Here is a 21,125-nt window from a genome sequence, read left to right on the forward strand (position 1 = left end):
TAATGACAGTGACGCTCTTGTTTATTGACTCCTATGGTTCGTCCATGGAAGCGTGCTCAAAAGTTGGCCCTGACAAGTCTGATCTGACAATGGTCACGGCAGGAACTGTTTGTAGCCAAGAAGAAAGTTCTCCTAGGAAGGTGCCAGGCAGGCTGCTTACATTATGGGGTTGGTGAAGTAATCTGTTAAACAGGGTCTTACACCTGAGGAAGATCTGTTCCCTACATAGCAGTAGGTTTCTTATACTGGGCTGAGCTAAGAGGGCTATGAATGTATTTGACTTTTTCCTCCCTTTTACCTGATGGTTAGAGTTCTTACTACCAGATGACTATAAAAATCTTTGGCCATGTGGTCTGTTCACAGGGTCAATGTTAACTGGTCACTGCAAGGAAAAAAGTTGCTAGTTAATTATTAAACAAATAGCAGTCAACAAATAGAGTTGGATGCTTATCAAAACGAGATACTGGCTGATTAAAACCTTCAAAAACTGCTCATCTCTATTGATATGGGGGGAAAAAGAAAAAACCTTCAGAAACATTTAGCAGCTGTCCATCTAACATTTTATTTATTGATTGATATGTCTATCTAACATTTAAATACATGCCCAGGAGGAAAAAAGCATACTATAATTTTCCAGGCAAATGAGACAAAGATAGGTGGTCTGCAGACTTCCTTTTTTCCCTCCTCCCTTTGTTCCTTTTTTCCTCCTTTTCCCCTTTTCTTTATTTGTGGGAAGGGAGTTCTATTTGCAGCAAGATCAGTCTTTGTCTGTGCCTAGAGAGTATTGCAAAAGCTGGAGAACACACCTAAGGGAAAGGATGGGGCTTATAAAATGGTTTGCAGGCTCTGGTTTCTCATCTTCCAGATGGGCTTGGGGATTATTCTGTGTCTAAAGTCAATAAAATGATTGAGAGGAATCCAAAGTACATACAAATGTGGACCATTCCCTGGTGTTACTATAGATCATTTTTAGTTTCCATTAAAAACAATACTTCTCTGTCACAATTATCTAGTATCTGCTATCCAAGGATTCCACCATGTTTTGCAAATAGTAATTTGCTAATCACTCAAAACTCTCTGGGTTCAAGGAAGAGGTACACAATCTCATTCTTTTGCATCCTCTAACTCCTAATTCTGCCACTCACCCAGTCTTGTTCCTGCTGTGACCATCGTGAAATCTGATTTGACAGGGCCTTAATTAAGCGCACTTCCATGGACGAACCATAGGAGTCAATAAACAAGAGCCCCACTGTCATTGTCAAACTACTTAACATTTAGATCAGAATTTTTTCCGAATAGTCCAAAGTGTTTATGATCATGATTTCTCCACTGTTTAGAGTATCCCTGAAATCCTTGTGCAGTCTTAAGTTTAGCATTCGACACAAGTATTAAGCCACAGTAGTAAAGAAAAGCCTCAACTAGAGAAGACCAATTTGAATACTTTTTTTGCTAGAAACATGTTTAAATGCCCTTTTGCTATATTTTCTATAGAAAATCTCATTTATTTAGAGAAAGGTATAACAAATGAAAACAAATGCTGAGTTTCAGTCTAAGATACAAAGATTTATCATCAAATAACAAGAATAATTTATAATACTTAGAATACAAAGAAAGCTCTGCTTAGAACAAAGTGCTCTTGGCATTTTTATGAATAAGATTTATGTGGAAGTTTCTATGAAGGATGATAACCAGTTGGTAGGAGAGGCTATGCTTTATTATGTGTCCACATTATAAGTAGCTATGAGACAATCCTATGAGGCTATTTCTGAAAACCAGTACGTGTCAGATTCTAACCTCCTTTTAGAAATCCAAACACACCATTCTGAGATGGCATCACTGAGTGTGGGCTGCAAAGGATTAGAAGACAAATCTGTAATTTAAAAGGTCAAGAGAAGTGCCAGCAGAACCCTAGGGTGTCAGTTAGCTAATAACTTATAGTATTAGCTGGCTAATCTTTCTTCATATCATAGAAGTCAATGTGAAAAGAGCAATCTTCTGAAAGGTCAAGGATTCTAGACTTGGCTCTGACATTAACAAGCTTTTTGACTTAGAGCAAGTCACTTAACCTCTCCAAACCTTGTTTCTACCTTGTAAACAATGTTGGCTTAGAAGATCTCTAACACTGTATATGCTTGTAAATCACTTATTTAACTTGTCTGACAAATAGGGGTAAACCTGTTTTACCATCTCACAGGGCCACTGAAAGGATAGGACAATACAGTTAAAGACTATAATGTTTAATGCTTGCATAGTTTGTTGCAGTTTACAAAGTGCTTCAATATATCTCATGTCATTTTGATTCTCTCCACAGCCTTTGGGGTGGGTGTCATCCCCATTTCGCAAATGAAGAAATTGATGCTTAGAGAGATTAACCGACTTTTTCAAGGTCATAGATCTGGTGTTGGCAGAAGTGGAAACCAAACTTAGGTGTTCTCATTCTACATCCAGTGTTTTTCACTACAGAGAAATAATCAACATTCCAACTATTCTCCCCTCTCATCTCTACTCAAGCTTCTGAATGGTTGGCTTGGCCAATATTTCTACATCAACAATTGAATCAATTCTGAATTCTTATTTAACTTTGAATGGACTCAGAAAAGTATGCACATCCTTCTTTGGTCCTATCTCCATATAGCAATAAAAATTTATTAAAAGCCTTAACCTGTTGGCTGGTCTCTATTTCTAAACCTGTGAAACATTCCTGAGGCATTGGGGAAAGGTCAATTACAGACAGTAAACTAAGCTCTTGATAGAAGAAATTTTCCCAGTAGGTGCTGGTTTGTGAGTCACATCTTTCCACATCCTTCTGGGAGTTAACCCAGCCTTTCTGACCAAGATATCTTTGAGAAAATCTTGTCTATCACACCTCCTTGGGGTGGTGAGGTGCCAAGGGCAGAAGACAGAGTACTTTATGTAAATGCTACCCTTGCTCCTGAATTATAGTTTTTAAAAATGCCAACTGCATAGAAATAAAATGGCTATGAGAAATAGGGATAAAACATCAACTAAGAGCCCTAAAGCAGGAGTCAGAAGTTCTGGCGTTTCGCTGTAGCCATGTGACTGTGGGCAAAGCATTTAACCTCATTGCATCTTGGTTTTCTTACCTATAAAACAAAGAGGTTGGTGAAAATAATTTCCAGGATAATTCGTATCCCCCAAAGTTCTATTAAAATGCAATGGTGTGTCCAGGAATTAGAAAGAAAAAGCCTGCTTCTCTTAGTTTTAGGAACACCTATGCCTTGTTTTTTTCTGTCAAGGGAGGAGTGAATCATCTAAATCTGACCAAGGATCAATGACACCTTTTCCAAAAAGAAAGCCCTCAGAGTCTATAAAGAAATAATCAAATATTGGCCCTAGAATAGTGGCTTTCTAACTCTTTCCTTCCTTTTTAAAAATTTTAGCAATGGAACTCTTTCTTCAAATGAAATATTGCACAAAAGCCCAGCTTATGGAAACATCGCGCACTATCAGTACACGTGGAATTGTTCCAGTTGAATTGGAGATGAAGAGGGATGGGGCAAAAAGTGCTGCCCACTTTCTCCACTTCCTAGACAATCTTCAAGGGCTCCCTGTTACACTGTCAGAAAACCACTGCTTTAGAATATGGCTTTATGCCTTCATAGAAACAACAAATTTGAGGTCCTTTCCTTTTTTTCAAAGTCCAACTTATGAATAACTGAATAAATCTGTTTTCTGGTGCCACTATTTGAATGTTTAGCAGAGAAAGTCACCTAACTTTTATGTCATTGATTGCTTTGAAAAAAATTAAGGCATTAAGAGCTTTTGAAAAGGAGGTCTATTTTAAGATTACAGTAAAAACATTCCCATGGGCTTGGAGAAATCATGGGGAACAAATTGGAATGAAGGTAAAGGACAAAAACACTTCCTGATTAAAATAAAATGTTTCACATAATCATTACTATTCCACCTTTTACTCCAGTGTTTAAGCATTCTATAAACATTAAAAATTATGCTGATTATAAGATTAGAGGAGTTTATGCTGATTATAAGCAAATGATGTTGCTCTAGTCTTAAGTGACCTACTGTGAATGTTATTTCTGGGGATAACTGAATTCAGTTGCTAGAACAATTATGAGAAACTTTAAAAACTCCAAATGGCTTAGAAATACATCTTGCCATTGAATTATCTTTCCTTCTCAGTAATTCTTGCTTGAGGGTCCCTGTGGTTTGGCACAGGTCATGATAATGTAGACTAGCAAGCAGAGGCTGACTTCAAATGAGGCTGCTGGGCCTAAATTGTAATGACCCACCACTCAGGAGCTGAGCCCGAGCCAAACAAAACACAGAGCAGTTGCCAAGAGAGACAGGGAAGAGTCCAGATCACCAGACCAGGCCAGTGGCTTCTGAAGGTTTCAAAGCAAATGCAGACTAGACACCTTTACAACTGACGGATAACTGTAGGGAGACAGCGTTAAGAACTGTCTGGAACTGGGAGGGAGGGAATCTCAGATCACCCTGCTGAATTCCTAGAGATACCACATGTGATGTCATTCTGGGCTACAGAACATCAATTTGTCACCAGGAGCTCCTCAAACTGTCTTCTGCTCATGTATTGTTTCCTATTTTCTGAGTAAATCAAATCCTTTCATTAGTTATTCCTAGTCCTTACATGTCTTTCACAAATGAGCAAATTAAAGTACCGAGTTGAATATGATCATATAACTTAAGGAGATGGAACAGAATGCACGGTACATGGCCACTTGGTGTATAGGCATCAAATATTTCTGAGAAGAAACCAAAAAATCCATTAACAGTGGTTGCCACTGTAGAAGGGGAGCCTGAAGCTGAGAGGGGGTGGGCAGAGGCTTACTCGTCACTCTTACTCCTCTTGTACCTTTTACATTTTGTATTATGTGTACACATTACCCACACCCCAAAATACTGACGGTCGGCCCTCCCAGCCCTCCCTATGTGCAGATGTGGAGCCTGGGGATATGGAATGCTGATGGGAACACTTGAGCATCTGAGGATTTTGGTGTCCTCAGGGGGTCTTGGAACCAATCCCCTGTGGATACCAAGGGACGACTCTCATTACAAACAGAAAAAGCTCTCACAGAATGTAAGTAGCTCCATCCCACTTCCTCTTGCCCTCTACAGAGGAGGCCTGGGAAGCTCTGGCAGAGATTAGGTGGCCTGTATCCACTCAAAATCTCAGACCTGTTAGCAGGGGTGGTAGGAAGATGTTACAAAGTCTCCAATGTGCCTGATATAGAAGAAGGGCCTGTTAGGAGTTCTGGAAATACAGGGGGTATTGGAACAAGTTAAATGACACCATGAGAAAACAACCAGACACATCCAGGGCAGGGGGCATTCTATAAGACAACTGGTCTGGACTCTCAAGAAAGTGACTGTCATGCAATAAAATAAATAAATAAATAAATAAAAAATAGGCCTCAGTCAGCCGCCCCGGCCCGGGCCCGGCCGTCATGGAGCGGGGCGGGCGCTCCGCCTGGGCCGTGTGAGGCGCGTCGCCGCCACTGCCGTTCCAGGCCTGCGGAACCCCCGCCGCCGCCCCCGCCGCCCGAGCCCCTCGCCCCGGGCAGCCTGTCGCTGCCCCCGGTTAGGCTCGAAGGCGCATCTGGTGAAGGTGCAGGCCGGGCGCCGCCGCTGCGCAGCCGGGAAATGGTTCGGGCCTAGAGGAGCCGGGACTGGAGGGAATCTAGAGCAACAACAAAGCTGAGGTCAAACTGCCATAAGGATGGACACCAAGGAAGCTGTGTTTGGGACAAAAAGAAATCAAGATAAGCAACATGAACCGTGAAGACCGGAATGTGCTGCGTATGAAAGAACGGGAAAGGCGGAATCAGGAAATTCAGCAGGGTGAAGACGCCTTCCCACCTAGCTCTCCTCTCTTTGCTGAGCCGTACAAAGTGACTAGCAAAGAAGATAAGTTATCAAGTCGTATTCAGAGTATGCTTGGAAACTACGATGAAATGAAGGATTTCATAGGAGACAGAGCTATACCAAAGCTTGTTGCAATTCCCAAGTCTACAGTACCACCGACAGCAGATGAAAAATCTAACCCAAATTTCTTTGAACAGAGACATGGAGGCTCTCATCAGAGTAGCAAATGGACTCCAGTAGGACCTGCACCCAGTACTTCTCAGTCTCAGAAACGGTCCTCAGGCTTACAGAGTGGACATAGTAGCCAACGGACCAGTGCAGGTGGCAGTAGTGGCATTAACAGTAGTAGCCAGTGGCATGACCGCGACTCATATAGCAGTAGTGGGAGTAGTAGCCGTAAAAAAGGCCAGCATGGATCAGAATACTCCAAAGCACGCTCTTCCAGCCCTGGAAAACCCCAGGCTGTTTCTTCACTAAGCTCCAGTCATTCCAGGTCTCATGGGAATGATCACCATAGCAAGGAACACCAGCGTTCCAAGTCACCTCGGGACCCTGATGCAAACTGGGATTCTCCTTCCCGTGTACCCTTTTCCAGTGGGCAGCACTCAAGCCAGTCTTTCCCACCTTCGCTGATGTCGAAGTCCAGTTCGATGTTGCAGAAGCCCACTGCCTACGTGCGGCCCATGGATGGACAGGAGTCCATGGAACCAAAGCTGTCCTCTGAGCACTACAGTAGCCAATCCCATGGCAACAGCATGACTGAGCTGAAGCCCAGCACCAAGGCACATCTCACCAAGCTGAAAATACCTTCACAGCCACTGGATGTAAGTCACACTTAGCATTGTGATTGTGTGAAGCAGTAGACTGTGAAATTAGGATTGAACTCGAACCGCCCTTTGCCTTACTAGTAAAGAGTATAAAAGTTTAAAGATGAAAAAAAAGTTTAAAGACTTGTGAGTGACTCTCAAGTGGATCCATTGAGCTTTTAGCTTCCCCTCTTGGGAAATATGGCATTCATGATTTTAAATATCAAAATGACAAGTCAGTTATAGAATAAAAGCATAATCCAGCAGTAAAAAAATAAATAAATAAATAAAGAGGTGAATGAGACATTACAACCTAAAGTAAGGCGTGGACGTTGATTGGATCCTGGATGGGGGCAGTGTGGGGAGCAGGGACAACTATAAAAGACAGTTTTGGGATAGTTGGGAAAACTGAATTTGAACTGGACATTATAAGATAGTAGGGGATTACTGAAAATTTTCTTAGGTATGTTGATGGTATTGAAGTTGTATTAGAGAACGTCCTGACTCTTAGGAGAAGTATAATAAAGTATATGGAGGTAAAGTCTTATGCTGTTTATGTAATTTACTTTCAAATGATTTAGAGGGGGGAGAAAAAGTACTGTAAATATTTGGAGAAGACATAAAGCAAGTAAAGGCATAATGTTAACAACTGGCGAACCTAAGTGAAGGCATATGGGTGCTTATTTTACTGTTCTTTTAACTTTTTTGTAGCTTTAAAATTTTTCCAAATAAAACAGTTTTGAAATAAAGGGGAAAGTTTAAAAATAAACCAAACAAAAAAAAAGGGAAAGCAAACAAAGGAAGAGTCCTGGGCTCTATCTTACTCTGTCTCCAATTAGCCTTCCGACTTTGGGGAAAGTCCTTCATTGTGTCTGGGTCTTGGTTTCCTGTTTGTGGAATGAGGAACTCCAATAAGTGACCTCCAAAGTGACCCTGGCTCTAAAGTCTGTGGACATGACGAGGAATTTGCAGGAACAGGTTTCATACGTCTCCCTGGGTCACCCTGTTCCTCCAGATACTCCCCAAACACCAGTTTTCCTAAAAGAGGTTCAAAGAGCTTCTTTTGTGAAGTCTTAAGATCTTCTCCTTTGTTTGGGAAGATACAATGGTTTCTTAAGACTTTTTTTTTTTTCCTTAAAAAATGTTCTAATAGAACTGTAGTGAAGGTGAGGGCTATGTTTACAAGTGCAAGAAAATGCACAAAAGCAAAACCATTAAAACACTTCCTGCTAAAAATCTAAGAGCATAAAAAAAATGATAAAGCTACTTCAAGCCCTGAAAAAAGTTTACTTTATCTTGGTGTCTTGCTACAATTTCATCTGGATTTGTCAGTCAGATATTACTATGGTTACCTTCTCAATATATCTGTGGTTACACTGGTAAAGACAGAGGAAATTCCTTACACTGTAGGGGCAACTGAAGACAGTACAGGACAGTACTGCAGTAGGGATGATCCTCTACAGAGGAGTGTGTGAAGAGGTTGTTTGCCTCCACACTGTTCATACAAATTTGTGTTGCAATGTGGAGTTTTCATATCTCCCTCACTTGGCTACAAGCTCAACTTTGTACCTAGTAGAATGCTTTACTCTTAGCAAGTGTTCAACTAATATTTGTAATTTTATTGAATTTCATTGACTTCCAGCAGGTCATATGGCAAGTTTGGTTTGTAACTATCAATAGAAAGCAAAATGAAACAACTTCTTGTGAAATGATCATTTTCTTGATATTGTTCCCTTTTGGCGTGACACATCCAGTTTCATTAACAGCTTGTCCAGATGATAGACTTTTAAAAGTGAGAACTGGACAGCTAGGAAGCTCTCTGTACACTCCACTGTGTGAGATGCCATGAAATACTCAGCCCACTTTGTGATGATCACACCATCTACTTGGAGGCATCAGAATGGCTCTCTGAACCCTCTAGTAGCTTTGCGACCTTCTGCCCTCTGTCTTATCTTTTACCCAGTCCTAGGGACCTGTGTCTTGGTTAATTCCTAATTTCTTGGTTAACTCCTAATAAATCTTCTTTCTAAAAACTTGGAAGAAGTAGCTTTACATGTCAGAGCAGTTCTGTTCTCAAAGATGTAGAAATCCTTTAACTGGAAATTTTATTTTAGATAACTATGAATTTTCCAATTTTAACAGTGGTATGTTTGCTATGGCCCATACCAGGTTAAAATCTCCACATAGCTCAAAAAGAGCTGAGGAACAGTGAAGTTCAAGATCCATAAGAGAAGCAGATGGGCTCACCCAAATATTAGCAGACCCAAGGGTTTTAAAATATCAGGTGGGATGTGGGTATTTTTGCTGATACAGTGGCTGTCTAACCACCCATTGGTCACCAATGGTCAGAGATTTAAGAATTATACTCCACCTTATATTAGAAGGGATCTAAAATATTTTTAAATAAATATTTTCTATAAACCCATAGAACATTAAAAAGGAGCAAAAAATAAAAATCAAGAAAAAGGTACATCTGAAGTGAGGGAGGGAGGGGCAGGGGAAGGAAAGAGCTGAACACCAGTCTGCGAGAGACATAACAAAGTTGTCATAGCTGGTCTTTGATTTTGGCTCTGAGCTTCCTGATAATGAAAACCAAGGGGGAATCTCGAGCAGTTCCATGGCTTTCACTAATTGCAAGGGGAAACACATTCCAGTTCTTCAAGGGAAACAAAGCTACTCCCCACCGTGAAAGTCCATGTCTTATTTGTATTTGCATCCTGTACTGGTACTGAGCCTGGAGACCCCTAGCCACCCTTTTCTTATCACTTAATTCTAAAAGGAATTTCTTGAACAGAGCTTCATACAAAGGACCCTGGGGAATTCAGGGAGCAGAATTCTTAATGACAGGACTATAGTAAATGAAGTGACGGGTTTCATCAATCTGTTTCTTGCTGTATGCTTCATATCACAGAGAAATGGCTTAGGGAGGCAATTCTGGGGTACAGGCGGGTGTCAAGCATAATAATGCTCTCAGACTGCTGATTTCTGAAGGACGTGTTTGATCCAGAATAAAATCTAGACTACCTATGGATATAGACTGTGTATCCTTTACACATGTCTGCACATCCACCATTCCCCTCAACTGAATTTTTGATAATAATTACATGGCATGTGATTCTACATTCAGGGTTTTTTGTTCTGGTAAGGGCTAGAAGTGCAGGTGCTCTTTGTGGCTGGGATTAAGAGCAGATTAATAGGTTCATAGTGGGCAGTAACACAGCAGTGTAGGGAGATCCTTCTCCAGACTCAGACCTCTGAAATGGAGAATGCACAGAAAACTGAGCAATAGCAAAATGGAAATAGCTTAAATGGGAGGCTGCATTTCTCCCAGGGTAATCGGCCTCACTGTCAGCTGGGGAGACATCTATGACCATAACCCATGCCCACGTGGGAAGGGAAGGTGGTGCTGACACAGTGTGCTTTGAGGGTAGACTCAAACCTCGGAAAGCTGGCTGGTTGGCAAGTGGGCAAGAGTAGGTTGGGATGGGGAAGTAGGATAAAGACAGGAGGCTCTGAGAAGTCTGGGAACAGACTTACGGTGCTTCTAAGCAGGTGGTTTTCCCCTAACTTTATTTCTAACATCATATAACTTGTGAAGTATAGTGCTTTCTTCTGTAATCATTGATACTTTAAATTATGGTACTATTTTCTTTCTTCTTCTTCTTCTTTTTTTTGAGACAGAGTCTCACTCTGTTGCCCTGGCTAGAGTGCCATGGCATCAGTCTAGCTCACAGCAACCTCAAACTCCTGGGCTCAAGAAATCCTTCTGCCTCAGCCTCCTGAGTAGCTGGGACTACAGGCATGCACCACCATGCCTGGCTAATTTTTTCTATATATATATATTTTTTAGTTGGCCAATTAATTTGTTTCTATTTTTAGTAGAGGTGGGGTCTTGCTCTTGCTTAGGCTGGTCACGAACTCCTGACCTTGAGTGATTTGCCCGCCTTGGCCACCCAGAGTGCTGGGATTACAGGCATGAGCCACCATGCCGGGCCCATTTTCTGATTATTAAAGCAGATAAAACAAAAGCTTCATTTTCTCTGCACTGATAAATGGGCTGGTGAGAAGATGAAGGTTTTTGTCCACTCTGGATAGAGTCTGCATTCATCTATCCAGCATCATGCCCCGACTCAGGCTGACTCCTGGGCGGATATGGTCAATGACACCTCTCATTACCCTTAGTTCATGCCATTACCTTGAACTTCTCCTCATAGTTCTCAAAGGCTTCCATGACCATACACACAGCCTCCATTGAGCGCTCAAGCCGGCCGTCCACCCCGTTGAAGCGGTACATGCTTCCAGACACATCCACCACCAAGCTCAGACGCTTAGGTTTCTCCTGCGGGCTGCCCAGCTGAGGGAAGGAACAACAGAGAAGCCTTGTGAGCCAGCAAACCACCCCTGGCTGCTGTCCTGCGGATCTCACCTAGGTCCCAGAGTGCTAGCCAGGAGTTGGGCAGATCCGCCATAGGCTCGGCCCCATGCATGGCTTCCTGGCAGCTGGGAAGGTGTCCACGGATTGTATTTCAGAAAATAGAATTTCAGACTTATGCTGGTAGTTGGAGCCATATGGAAAAGATTTCCCTTTGGAATATAGTTCTTTCGAAGCCCACTCTAGTCTTGTAAAGTCGCCTTACTGAGGCTGCTGCCCCAAAAATAACACGAGGTATTAAAAATAATAATGTGGAAAGATATAAACTGCAACATGTCACCTTCACTTTGTGCCTTAGAGTCGGTGACTTTAGCAAGAGTTTGTGCGATTTCCAAGGGAAGCCCACATCAATTTCACTCGTACCTGTTGTGTAGTGACCTGAAAATAATTTTCAACACAGGCCACAAGCAAAGTCAGATTCCTGAAACAAAGTTATAAGATGGGTGGCAAAGAAAGTAAGGAAATTATTTTCAAAATGTCTTTTTGTCTTTAACAAGCTTTAAGTTTTCCTGTCCTTCCAGTTACTGAACTATGGCTTCTCTTTTCTTGGCAGTTAAAAGCATGAAAGTGGTATCTAACTGCTGTCTAGAAACAATTGTCAAAGTAAAATGTGAAACAAACTTCCAGTTTGATTTTGGACCCATGAATGCCAATTTGTAGATTATTTTAAAAAAAAGTTTGTCAGTTTATTGACAAAAATAGAGAAAAATTCCTGATTATTCTGTTATTATATACTTGCTGACATGTATGAAGATTAATGAGCAGAGTTAGTAGTTTCGAGAAAATACTGTCAGTATTAAGAGTATAATGGTTTGAGGCAAATTCAACATATTTCTTAAAAACTTGTTGAGTCTGCCCAAATTAATAACACTGCCACATATGCTTCTATGACTACTCACAATTTCAGATGTATCCAAAGACATTTGTTGACCACAATGAGTCAGTAAAGAAAGCAGTTGTTGACTCATACCAATGACACAGAAATAAGAACTCCCCAAATCAACACCAGATCCTCTAAATAAACATCTAAATGCAGTGACTCTCCTTCCCCCCACCACTCACTGTACCCCCGGCTCTCAGTGGCTGCTCAGCAATTCTGGTTATTCAGGAAGGGAGGGGATCATGGAGCTCTCCAGGACACTCAGTATTTCATCCTGTTGCTATATATATATATATATATATATATTTTTTTTTTTTTGCCATTGTACTGGAAATATTTTTAAATTATGGCTGTGTAAAACTTTACATATTATAATTATAGTTATCTAAGGGGACTTCCTTATTTCCTAAAATTTTCTTCAGCTGTATGATGGACACAGCTCTTTCAACTACTAGAACAGTAGAAAACTACCAAGATGCTCTATTGTTTTCACCTGAAGGGTCCTCTGGGATTAACAGACATACAGGGCTTCTTTAGTTTCCCCTCCAGGGCACCTTCTGTGTCCTGGGAGCTGATCTGTATGGACAGTGGTGGGGCTTAGAAAGTGATACCCCAAAATATGGTGCTTTGACATGCTGAACATAAGCTGCCTCCCAAGGTCTCTCTGACCCCACCTCCCCCGGTCCCCCAATTTTCTCTCTCTTCCACAGCACAGCATGAAGTGAGGAAACACTGAAGTCTGTCAACACATCTGGACAGACTTGTCACAAACCATTGTCTCCTCCGGAGGTCCAACAGACTTTGTCCCAGGACATGATATGTTCTTCAAGCCCATTGGATTCCACTAAAAATCATTTACTACCCTGTAAAATCATCTACACTTCCCCAATTTCCTGTCCCCCTAAAAAGAAGGGTATATAACAATCTGTACCCCATTGAGTGGTGGGGTAATCACCCTGATTGTCTTACTGTCCATGTCAATAACTTTGCATGCCTTTTCTCCTATTAATCTGCCTTTTGTCAGTTGATTTTCAAAGAACCTTCAAAGAGTGAAGGGGAAGTTTTCCCTTGGCACCTACATCCATATTAGCCACACTCTTGGCTGCTGGCTTTCAGTGGGTTCTGCTGATCACTAGCAGGTGATCAGAGGGTTGGGATATTTGCTCCCTCAGCTCCTTCTCTGCTACTGGTGATGGGATAGCTCTGCTACCAAATGCCACAGCACCATCAACTACTTTCTCCAGGTTCCAGTAACTGCTCTCTCTCTCCCTCTGCCCTTTTAGACACAAGGATGAGTTAGACCCTTACTATTGGTAGGGCTGCACTGTTTATTTTTGGTTTTCCTAAACTCCACCCTCACCTTTGTAAATGGTCTTTGTATTGAGTGTTCCTTAAGTTACCCAATTTTGGCATGTCTTATGTTTCTTGCCAGGACCTTGACTTGTATAATAAGTAGTATAATATTTTTGTTTCTTCTTCTTCTTTTTTTTAATAATGCTTTCCTTGGTTGCCATATTCAGAGTTGATGATATTTTGACTCAACTCAAGAAAGCAGGTTTCTGTAAAGAAGGCCAAACCATGCAGGTCTGGGGCTACTAGTTCACCATTACTTACTTGTGGCTCGAGCTCACCCCGACGTTTGTAGATGGTTTTTTCTCCAGTCAGCCCATCAATGATCTTGGCATCATCTAGTTCCCCAGTAGCTTGGTGTCTTAGCCACTGTCTTTCTTTACCTTTAGCCTACAAGGACACACACACAGAGCCTTATTTTAATTAGGTCTGCAGGATCTCTGACACACTTTGTGCATCAATAACAGAAAACACACCCGGGATCTTTTCAATAAGTGAAGGTTCTGTATGAACACAGCTGCATAAATGGACTAGTTTCTGCTCTGCTGACAAAGAAATGCCCTTTGTGGGATTTTGTCAGTTTTAATTCTTTTAACATATGGAACAATAAAATGAACTCACTTAAAACACACATGAACAGGAAAATGGTATGCAAATGAACCCCTGGAGATACGTTCACTATCTGGAAATGTAATGGTGATGGATTTCTTATGGACTTTCTGTCATAGTGCTTCTAGAAAATTTATTAGTTAACAAAATAATCAGCTTGAACTTGTTAACACTGTCTGCAAGCCCAGAGAAAATATGATCTTCAGAGCTCTTTCCTTTGGAAAAGAATTTGTTACTCCAGTTCTCTGTGACTTAGTGTGCAAATGGAAACAGCTGAAAACAATAGTATGTGAACATTTTGTACCCCACATGTCTCTCTGATCTTCTATACTCAGAAATCTTCTGAATTACTTTCCTAAAGCTATTTCTACATAATATTTTGTCACAATAACTTACAACTATGCCAGATGGGCTAAGACAGTAGTAAAATTATAAAGAATTATCCCAATCAAGGCATATGTTTATTATATGCCTTGGTTGGGATAAGTGGAAAGAATAGCTAAAATATTTTTATGCATGTGAAGGAGCTTAGGAAATGTCATCCCAAAATATGACTCTTTGGTATAGAGTATTTTGAATTAAACACCTTTAGAGATCAACAGGCCTTGGAAGGGGCTTTCCCTCCTTCTTTATGAAAAAACAGACCCATCAAAAGAACAATCTTCCCTTCCCCTCCCTGTTATCTCAATATATTACAGAAAAGAAGATCAAGAGTGCAACCAGACCTGGCCCAAATAATTTTAAATATCACACCTGTCTCTAAGGTTAAATTTCTAAAGAGACTCATTTACAACTCGATCTGTTCCCCCCACTCATCCATTCTCCCAAGTGTCTAGTCATTTTCTCTAATAACCATTTTTTGCCCCTAAACAGGATTATATATATTCCTCCCATCCAAGTACTAACTAGGCCTGACCCTGCTTTGCTTCTGAGATCAGATGAGATTGGTCATATTCAGGGTGGTATGGCTGTAGATTAGATTACCTATATTCCTTACCTTCTCCTCCCCTCTAAAATGAGTGAATATAAACTTCTGGACTCCACTGGTATATTGGATAATCACTCTGTTTTTCTCCCTGTGTGCTCAGTAAGTAAGCCAGTAAATAAATAAATGAATGAATGAATTTCATATCCAGGGAAGTATTCCATTATGCTATTCTATACTCCTAAGACTTAAATTTAAATTGCCAAAGCATACCACAGACAATTGTGTGCTTTATGCTAATGAGAAAAGAGTATTTTACATGCAAATGACTTAGTGGATTACCTTGCAAATATAGTCATAAAGATCCCACTGTAATAAAGTGATCTGGAGTAACTACACTTTGCTATTTCAGATATTCCTATATTGGACTAAGTTATACTAGGACGTTTATCATTTACCAGGAGAATTAAGTTTTTCTTCAATTCCCTGTAGTAGGTTTGTAAGATAGAAGTCTTACTGGTTAGCTCTAGTTGTTAGCTTTCAAAGCTACTTTATAAGACTGTGAAGTGAACAAATGTTAACTTCCTATGGGAGGTTTGTGAAGTCCTCGTGATCAGCCTTAGAGCCCAGAAGGTACCATAACAGGCTAAAGGCACAAGAACCCGGCGCGGCAGATGGGGGGGACGCAAGGGGAAAGAGGCATGGGTGATGAAGAGTGATCGAGCCAGGATTCAGCGAAGGTTTGCTGAACCACAAGTCCCACAATACGGTGGGAGTCTCCCTCTGGTACACATGCTAATAATGTTTGTAAACATGATAAAAGGGATTCCTGTTTAGGACACGTGTTCCTATCATTGCCCTTGGTAAGGCAGTTACAGAATTATAAAATACTTACTTTTCCCTTAGAATATTATTAAGTTTTCGGTCTCTGGATTCACCATCATCTAAGAGTCTAGGAGTTTTGGGGTCTTAATTTGCTTGTGTTGATGTTGCTTCTTTTCCCATAATGATTGTCACACCCCTTACGGTACTCTCTAGCTTGAAGACTTTGTTTCCATGATATAGGCCGATAAAAGAAAAGTGGGAGTAAGGCTTTTCCCAATGAATCTGTTATCTTTTTCTTCCTTTTGTGGGGGTCAACTTTGCAAATTTAAGTATAATGTACTTGTAATAAAGTACATAAATCTTAAGGACAGAGCTCAATGAACTTTTACAACGTGAACACACCATTTTAACCACCCACATCTACCAAGTCTCCCCAGTGCCCTGCTCTGGACTTTACCTTCCTCCTGTCAAAGGAGATCCCTATTCTGATCTCTATTACCATAGATTAGGTTTCTCTGTTTTTGTACTTTATAAAAATGGAATCATACAACATATACTCTTTTGTTCCTGGCTTCTCTGGCTCAACATTCTCCCCGAGAGTTATTAATACCATGTTGTGTGCAGCAGTACTTTTATGGGGTGTCCCAAAAGTTGCCATATACAGGGAAAATAGGAAATTGTAGCTAAATGTACCTTTATTTATAAAATATTCATTACAAAATTTTACAACATTTTTCCTGTGTATGGACACTTTTGGGACACCCTGCATTCTCTTTCCCCCTGTAACAGTGTTCCATTATATGACTTTGTCACAATTTACCCATTCTACAACTCTGCTGCTTTCAGTATGAATAACGCCTCCATGAAGATTCCTGAACATGTCTTTTGGAGCAGGTATGTGCATGTTGCTGTCAGGCAGAGTCACAGAGTATGGACATATTCAGCTTCAGTAGATACTGCTAAACAGTTTTTCCAAAGTGATTTTTCCAATGTACATTCCCATGAGCAGTGCATGAGGGTTTCATTTGCTTATGTCCTCACCAACATTTGATATTGACAACTTAAAAAAATCCTTTTCAGCCATTCTGGTGGGTGTATAGTATACGCCCTTCATTTAAAATTTTTTTTATAGATAAATGAATTACTTTGGGCACTGCTTGTCACTGATATTTTTAGGAACATGAGCCAGTAGTTTTTGTTTTTGAGAAGTAAAGCTGTGTATCAGTCTTTTGATCCAGAACTACTGGGTACAAAGACATTTTCATAATAGCGCTGTTCATTAGGTTTCAAGTATGTAACTTGCAGATGAATATGGGCAGAAAATTTATTTTCTATCCTCTAGCCAGCCCACCAATACTTGGAAACTCAAAACAGGAAGAGGACTGTCAGAATGGATGCTCTTGGGGGCAATGGGCTGGAGGGGGAGCTCTTTAAAAAGTTACTGAAGGCTGAATAGAAATATTTATTACTTTAGACTGTGAATATAAAGGCTTCTGTATTTTATGGGACTTACTGAAATATTTCTTTAAATAGTAAGTTCCTACTGTATTTAACTTTATGCTTTTATTTATAACAAAGGGCCAAATATGTTATTTATTATATATTCCTATTGCATGAAGTAAAGTATCCTTGTAAATAATCCATCTGTTTTATATTATACGATAAATTCATACTAATGAGAACTCATTAAATATAAAGCTAGGTTGCACTAGTAAAAAGTCTATGTTATAGACTTTTTGAAAAAGAAATACAGTTTTACTACTTTCACATAAAATACCCAGAGAATGATGTATCCTGGTTAATTCATTTTTCTGGGAAATATGTAGTTAGCCAAAAATTATACACAACACACACACAGAAACATACACAGACACACATACGTAGCACTGAGGGCAGTAGAATAAATAAACTTGACAAAAACAAATTATCTTGTGGTTTATGACACTTTGTCTTGTGATTTCAGCACTGAAAGCACTCTGATTAATCTTAAGTCTTCACTTATATGAGTTATGGTTAATCAAGAGTTTCTTTACCTACAAATTCTACATTCAAGCCAATATGCTCTTATTCCTTCAGAATTTGTTTAATGAAGAGATTAGGAAGAGTTAAGCAGTAATTTTTATAGAAAGTATATACAGTCTACAGAATAAAGCACAGAAATACTTGGGTGAATGAATAACTGTAAACAGTGTTTGGGAACAGTGTTTCTCTTATGAAATATTAGCTCCCATTATTTTAACATTTCTCTATGCTCAACCAACATATACTAATTATGCTACTAATCTATACCATTAGAACAAATAATTATTGGACTAAGGAAAACTTCTACATAGTATTTATAAAATAACAAATATTAAGTGGAAACAAAAAATTTACTTTGTGGTTCTCAATATTTTGACATAGTTGTTACAAATATTTGAGTAAATATCTGTTTAAGTTCCTGAGCGAAAGAGTATGGCAAAGAAAAGATATGCATCTTCTTATCCCAAGGAATTCTCCGTTGTATGAAATAACGTCTCATGGCGAGGGAAAACGAAGATTTGTGTACTTCACAAAGGTGATTCTCATTAGAAGAGACTCTAATGGATGCTCTTGGATGCTGATGTGGAGCTGAATCATTACTTTGCATGACAATTTCCTACCTTTTAAATAGTTTTTATGAACAAAACCAATTTCAGGCTTTTCTTTACAGAATTAATTATTTTGTAACTCAAAGGATCTGTGAAGTGCACATTTTGGTGTACATCTGTAAGAGGCATCTTAAACGTAAATTCAGAACTAAACCCTGGATTCCACCCCTCGAGGCCTGCTCTCAAAGCCCTCCCCATCTCCATTAAAGGCAATGGGCCTTTCCTCCAGCTGTGCAGGCCCACACCTAGGAGCCTCCTTGACTTCTCTTTCACCCACACCAAGTCCACTGGCAAATCCTCTCAACTTCTGCAGTATCTGACCACCTCTTACCATCTCCATGTCCAACGTCCAACGCTCCATCCTTAGCCCAGCCCGCATTTTCTCTCCCCTGGGCCATGTCAATGGCCTCCCACTGGTCTCCCTCCTTCCATGCTTGCCCCCGCCCCCATACAGTAATCACAAAGCAATCAAAGGAGTTTTTGTAAAATATGTTGTCATTTGCAAGAAATATATTAAAAAATACTGGCATGATAACTTTAAGTCTTTAAAAAGCCTGACAGGAACTTGTATTTCTCTATTTTCAGGAATGAAAGAGTATTTGCCTCTCTCATATGTAACATGAATTATTCCACTTTGACTTCATTCTATTCCTCCTCTATACCAACTTAATTAACCAAAATCTTGATTTTTGGTTAATTTTAAAAATAATGCAAGAATTTAAACTGTTTATTATTAAATTCATGATTTTTAATATTGTACATTATTAAAAAGAATTATTCTTGCTTTTGAGTTTTCTTTTAAACTTGTTTAGCACAATTATTTAGTCCTGATTCTGTATTTAACTATCTCCAATGGTCATTACTGGTCTTTTTATACCACAAGGTTCTCATTCTTAAGGAATTGATTCCTCTTTTAATTGGCTAGAATATTCACATGTGTATAGATGTGTGAACATACATGTATATACATATTTCAAAATTATTTTCAAAAAGGGTACTTACAAGTCTCTGAATACTTGAAAATGTCTTTCTGTCACCTTTGTACTTTGGCTGAGTATAGACTTTTTGGGTCACAAGAATTTTCCCGTGAAAATGCTATAGACATTATTCTACTATCTTCTGGCATTCAGCATTTCTGGGACAACTAATGTAAAATTAATTTTTCTTTCTCTGTCAATAGCTTGTTTTTGTCTGCTTGTATGCTTTTAGGATACTTTCATTATTTTTGCAATGTTAGACATAAAGCTGTGGTGAGGTACTTAGCTCTTCATTAATTTTGCCTGGTACTCAGTGAAGTTCTTTTGATCCATAGACTTAGGCCTTTCTTCACTTCAGTATAGTTTTGTCACTACTTTGATGACTGTTTATGCTTCTTTGGTAATATCATTTGCCTATTGAGCATGGGTTTACTGAGCACTTACCCTGTGCCAGGTACTGTCCTACCTAATGGGGTGACTCATGGCTCTGATGTTAGCTCTCCACTCTGTTTTTATCGATCAACTTCTTATGGTTTTTACCTCTTTAATTCCTTTATAGTCTGGAATAACTTTTCAAGTTTGTCATTCACATTAGTACTTAGACTGTAGACTGGATTGTGTCTGTTCTTTCTACTTTTCATGTAGATTTAAGTTTGGCATTGCATTTTTAGTTTTTAAATATTTTCCTTATTGATTTCAACTCCCTTATTATTTCTGCTTGCTTCTTAGCCAGACCTTTTTGAATCTATGTCTTATGTCACACGCTTTAAGTTTCTTTGAATTATGAGAACACAAAGCAGATGTTTTCTAAAAATTGTATGTTTTCAGAAGAAAATATTCTAGCCCAGCAGCATCTTCTTTTGTATCTTGAATGCTTGTTATTCTATTTCAATGAAGAAACTTCTCATATGCCCATGCTGTTTTATTTTTTTCTGTGTCCTTATTCTCCAATGATGAGATGGCTATACAAAACCGTTCAGGAAGAGATTGCACGGATTCTCCTTGGTTGCATTCGCTTTCCACTTCGTTACTACTGGAATTCTCCTTGAGGATTTTAAAGTGGTGTTAGTTGAACTAAATCTACAATGCCAGCTGAAGAATTCAGTGGGGAAGGAGCTGGAACTGTGGATAGTCCCAGCATGGGAACTTCATCTTCACATCATTTCTTATTTGGGTTTGGAAAAGCCATTGCAATGGGGCCAACTTCTGGCATTTGGCTTTTGTTTGATCTAATGTTCAAGCCAAGTATAAGCTGGGGCTTGTCTGGCCTCTTTCCCTGTGCTGTTCTCCTTCCAGCTTCTCACTTGAAACCCCCCTCCTCCCTAGTGCCGCTGCTGTCACATGCTGCTGCTTGGCAGGGACAAAATGGAGGTCAAGGGGCCTGCTTCTCACCAGTTGTAGGGCCCTCTTCTTTCCCCTGCTTCTCTCAGCAAGGGGTGTTAATGAGATTTTAGGCCTCTTGCACTTACTTGCTAGTAATGCTATTTCTCAGGAAAGTTTTTGAGTAGCCTTTGACAGGGGTCCCACCACTCTGTACTTAGCAAAAATTCTTCAAAGCTTCTTGCATGTCACCTGTACCCTTCCTTAATTTCTACTGTCCTGTGGGCTCTTCACTGTTTATAGTTTTTTACTATTTTAATCATTTTAATAGTCATCTGGCAAAGACTGTACAGCCCCAGAGTCAGGACTATATTTCCAGGCTGCACTGGGTTGAAGTTGTCCTCTCATGGCCACCACATGCCGAGTGATGAGCCATTCACATGCTAAGAAAGAGCATCTGGTACTTTGCTGCTCTACCCTGAAATGCAGATGTTCTTTGACGTGGC

At 39.9% G+C, this 21,125-nt stretch overlaps 1 protein-coding gene and 1 pseudogene across 1 annotated transcript in view; one reads left to right on the top strand and one right to left on the bottom strand.

The window, feature by feature from the left end:
- The window catches only part of VWA8 (von Willebrand factor A domain containing 8), a 328,282-nt gene that overhangs the window by 11,878 nt on the left and 295,279 nt on the right, over positions 1 to 21,125 (bottom strand). The window contains exons 41-42 of the mRNA XM_076009415.1: positions 13,598 to 13,723; positions 10,867 to 11,025 (exon numbers count right to left, since the gene is read on the bottom strand). Coding sequence (XP_075865530.1) covers positions 10,867 to 11,025; positions 13,598 to 13,723 — 285 coding nt within the window. The remainder of the gene's footprint in view (positions 1 to 10,866; positions 11,026 to 13,597; positions 13,724 to 21,125) is intronic.
- Positions 5,601 to 6,878, top strand: LOC105871597 (AF4/FMR2 family member 4 pseudogene; annotated as a pseudogene).

Source organism: Microcebus murinus, chromosome 13 (genome assembly GCF_040939455.1).
Source record: "Microcebus murinus isolate Inina chromosome 13, M.murinus_Inina_mat1.0, whole genome shotgun sequence".
In the NCBI taxonomy this organism is placed as follows: domain Eukaryota; kingdom Metazoa; phylum Chordata; class Mammalia; order Primates; family Cheirogaleidae; genus Microcebus; species Microcebus murinus.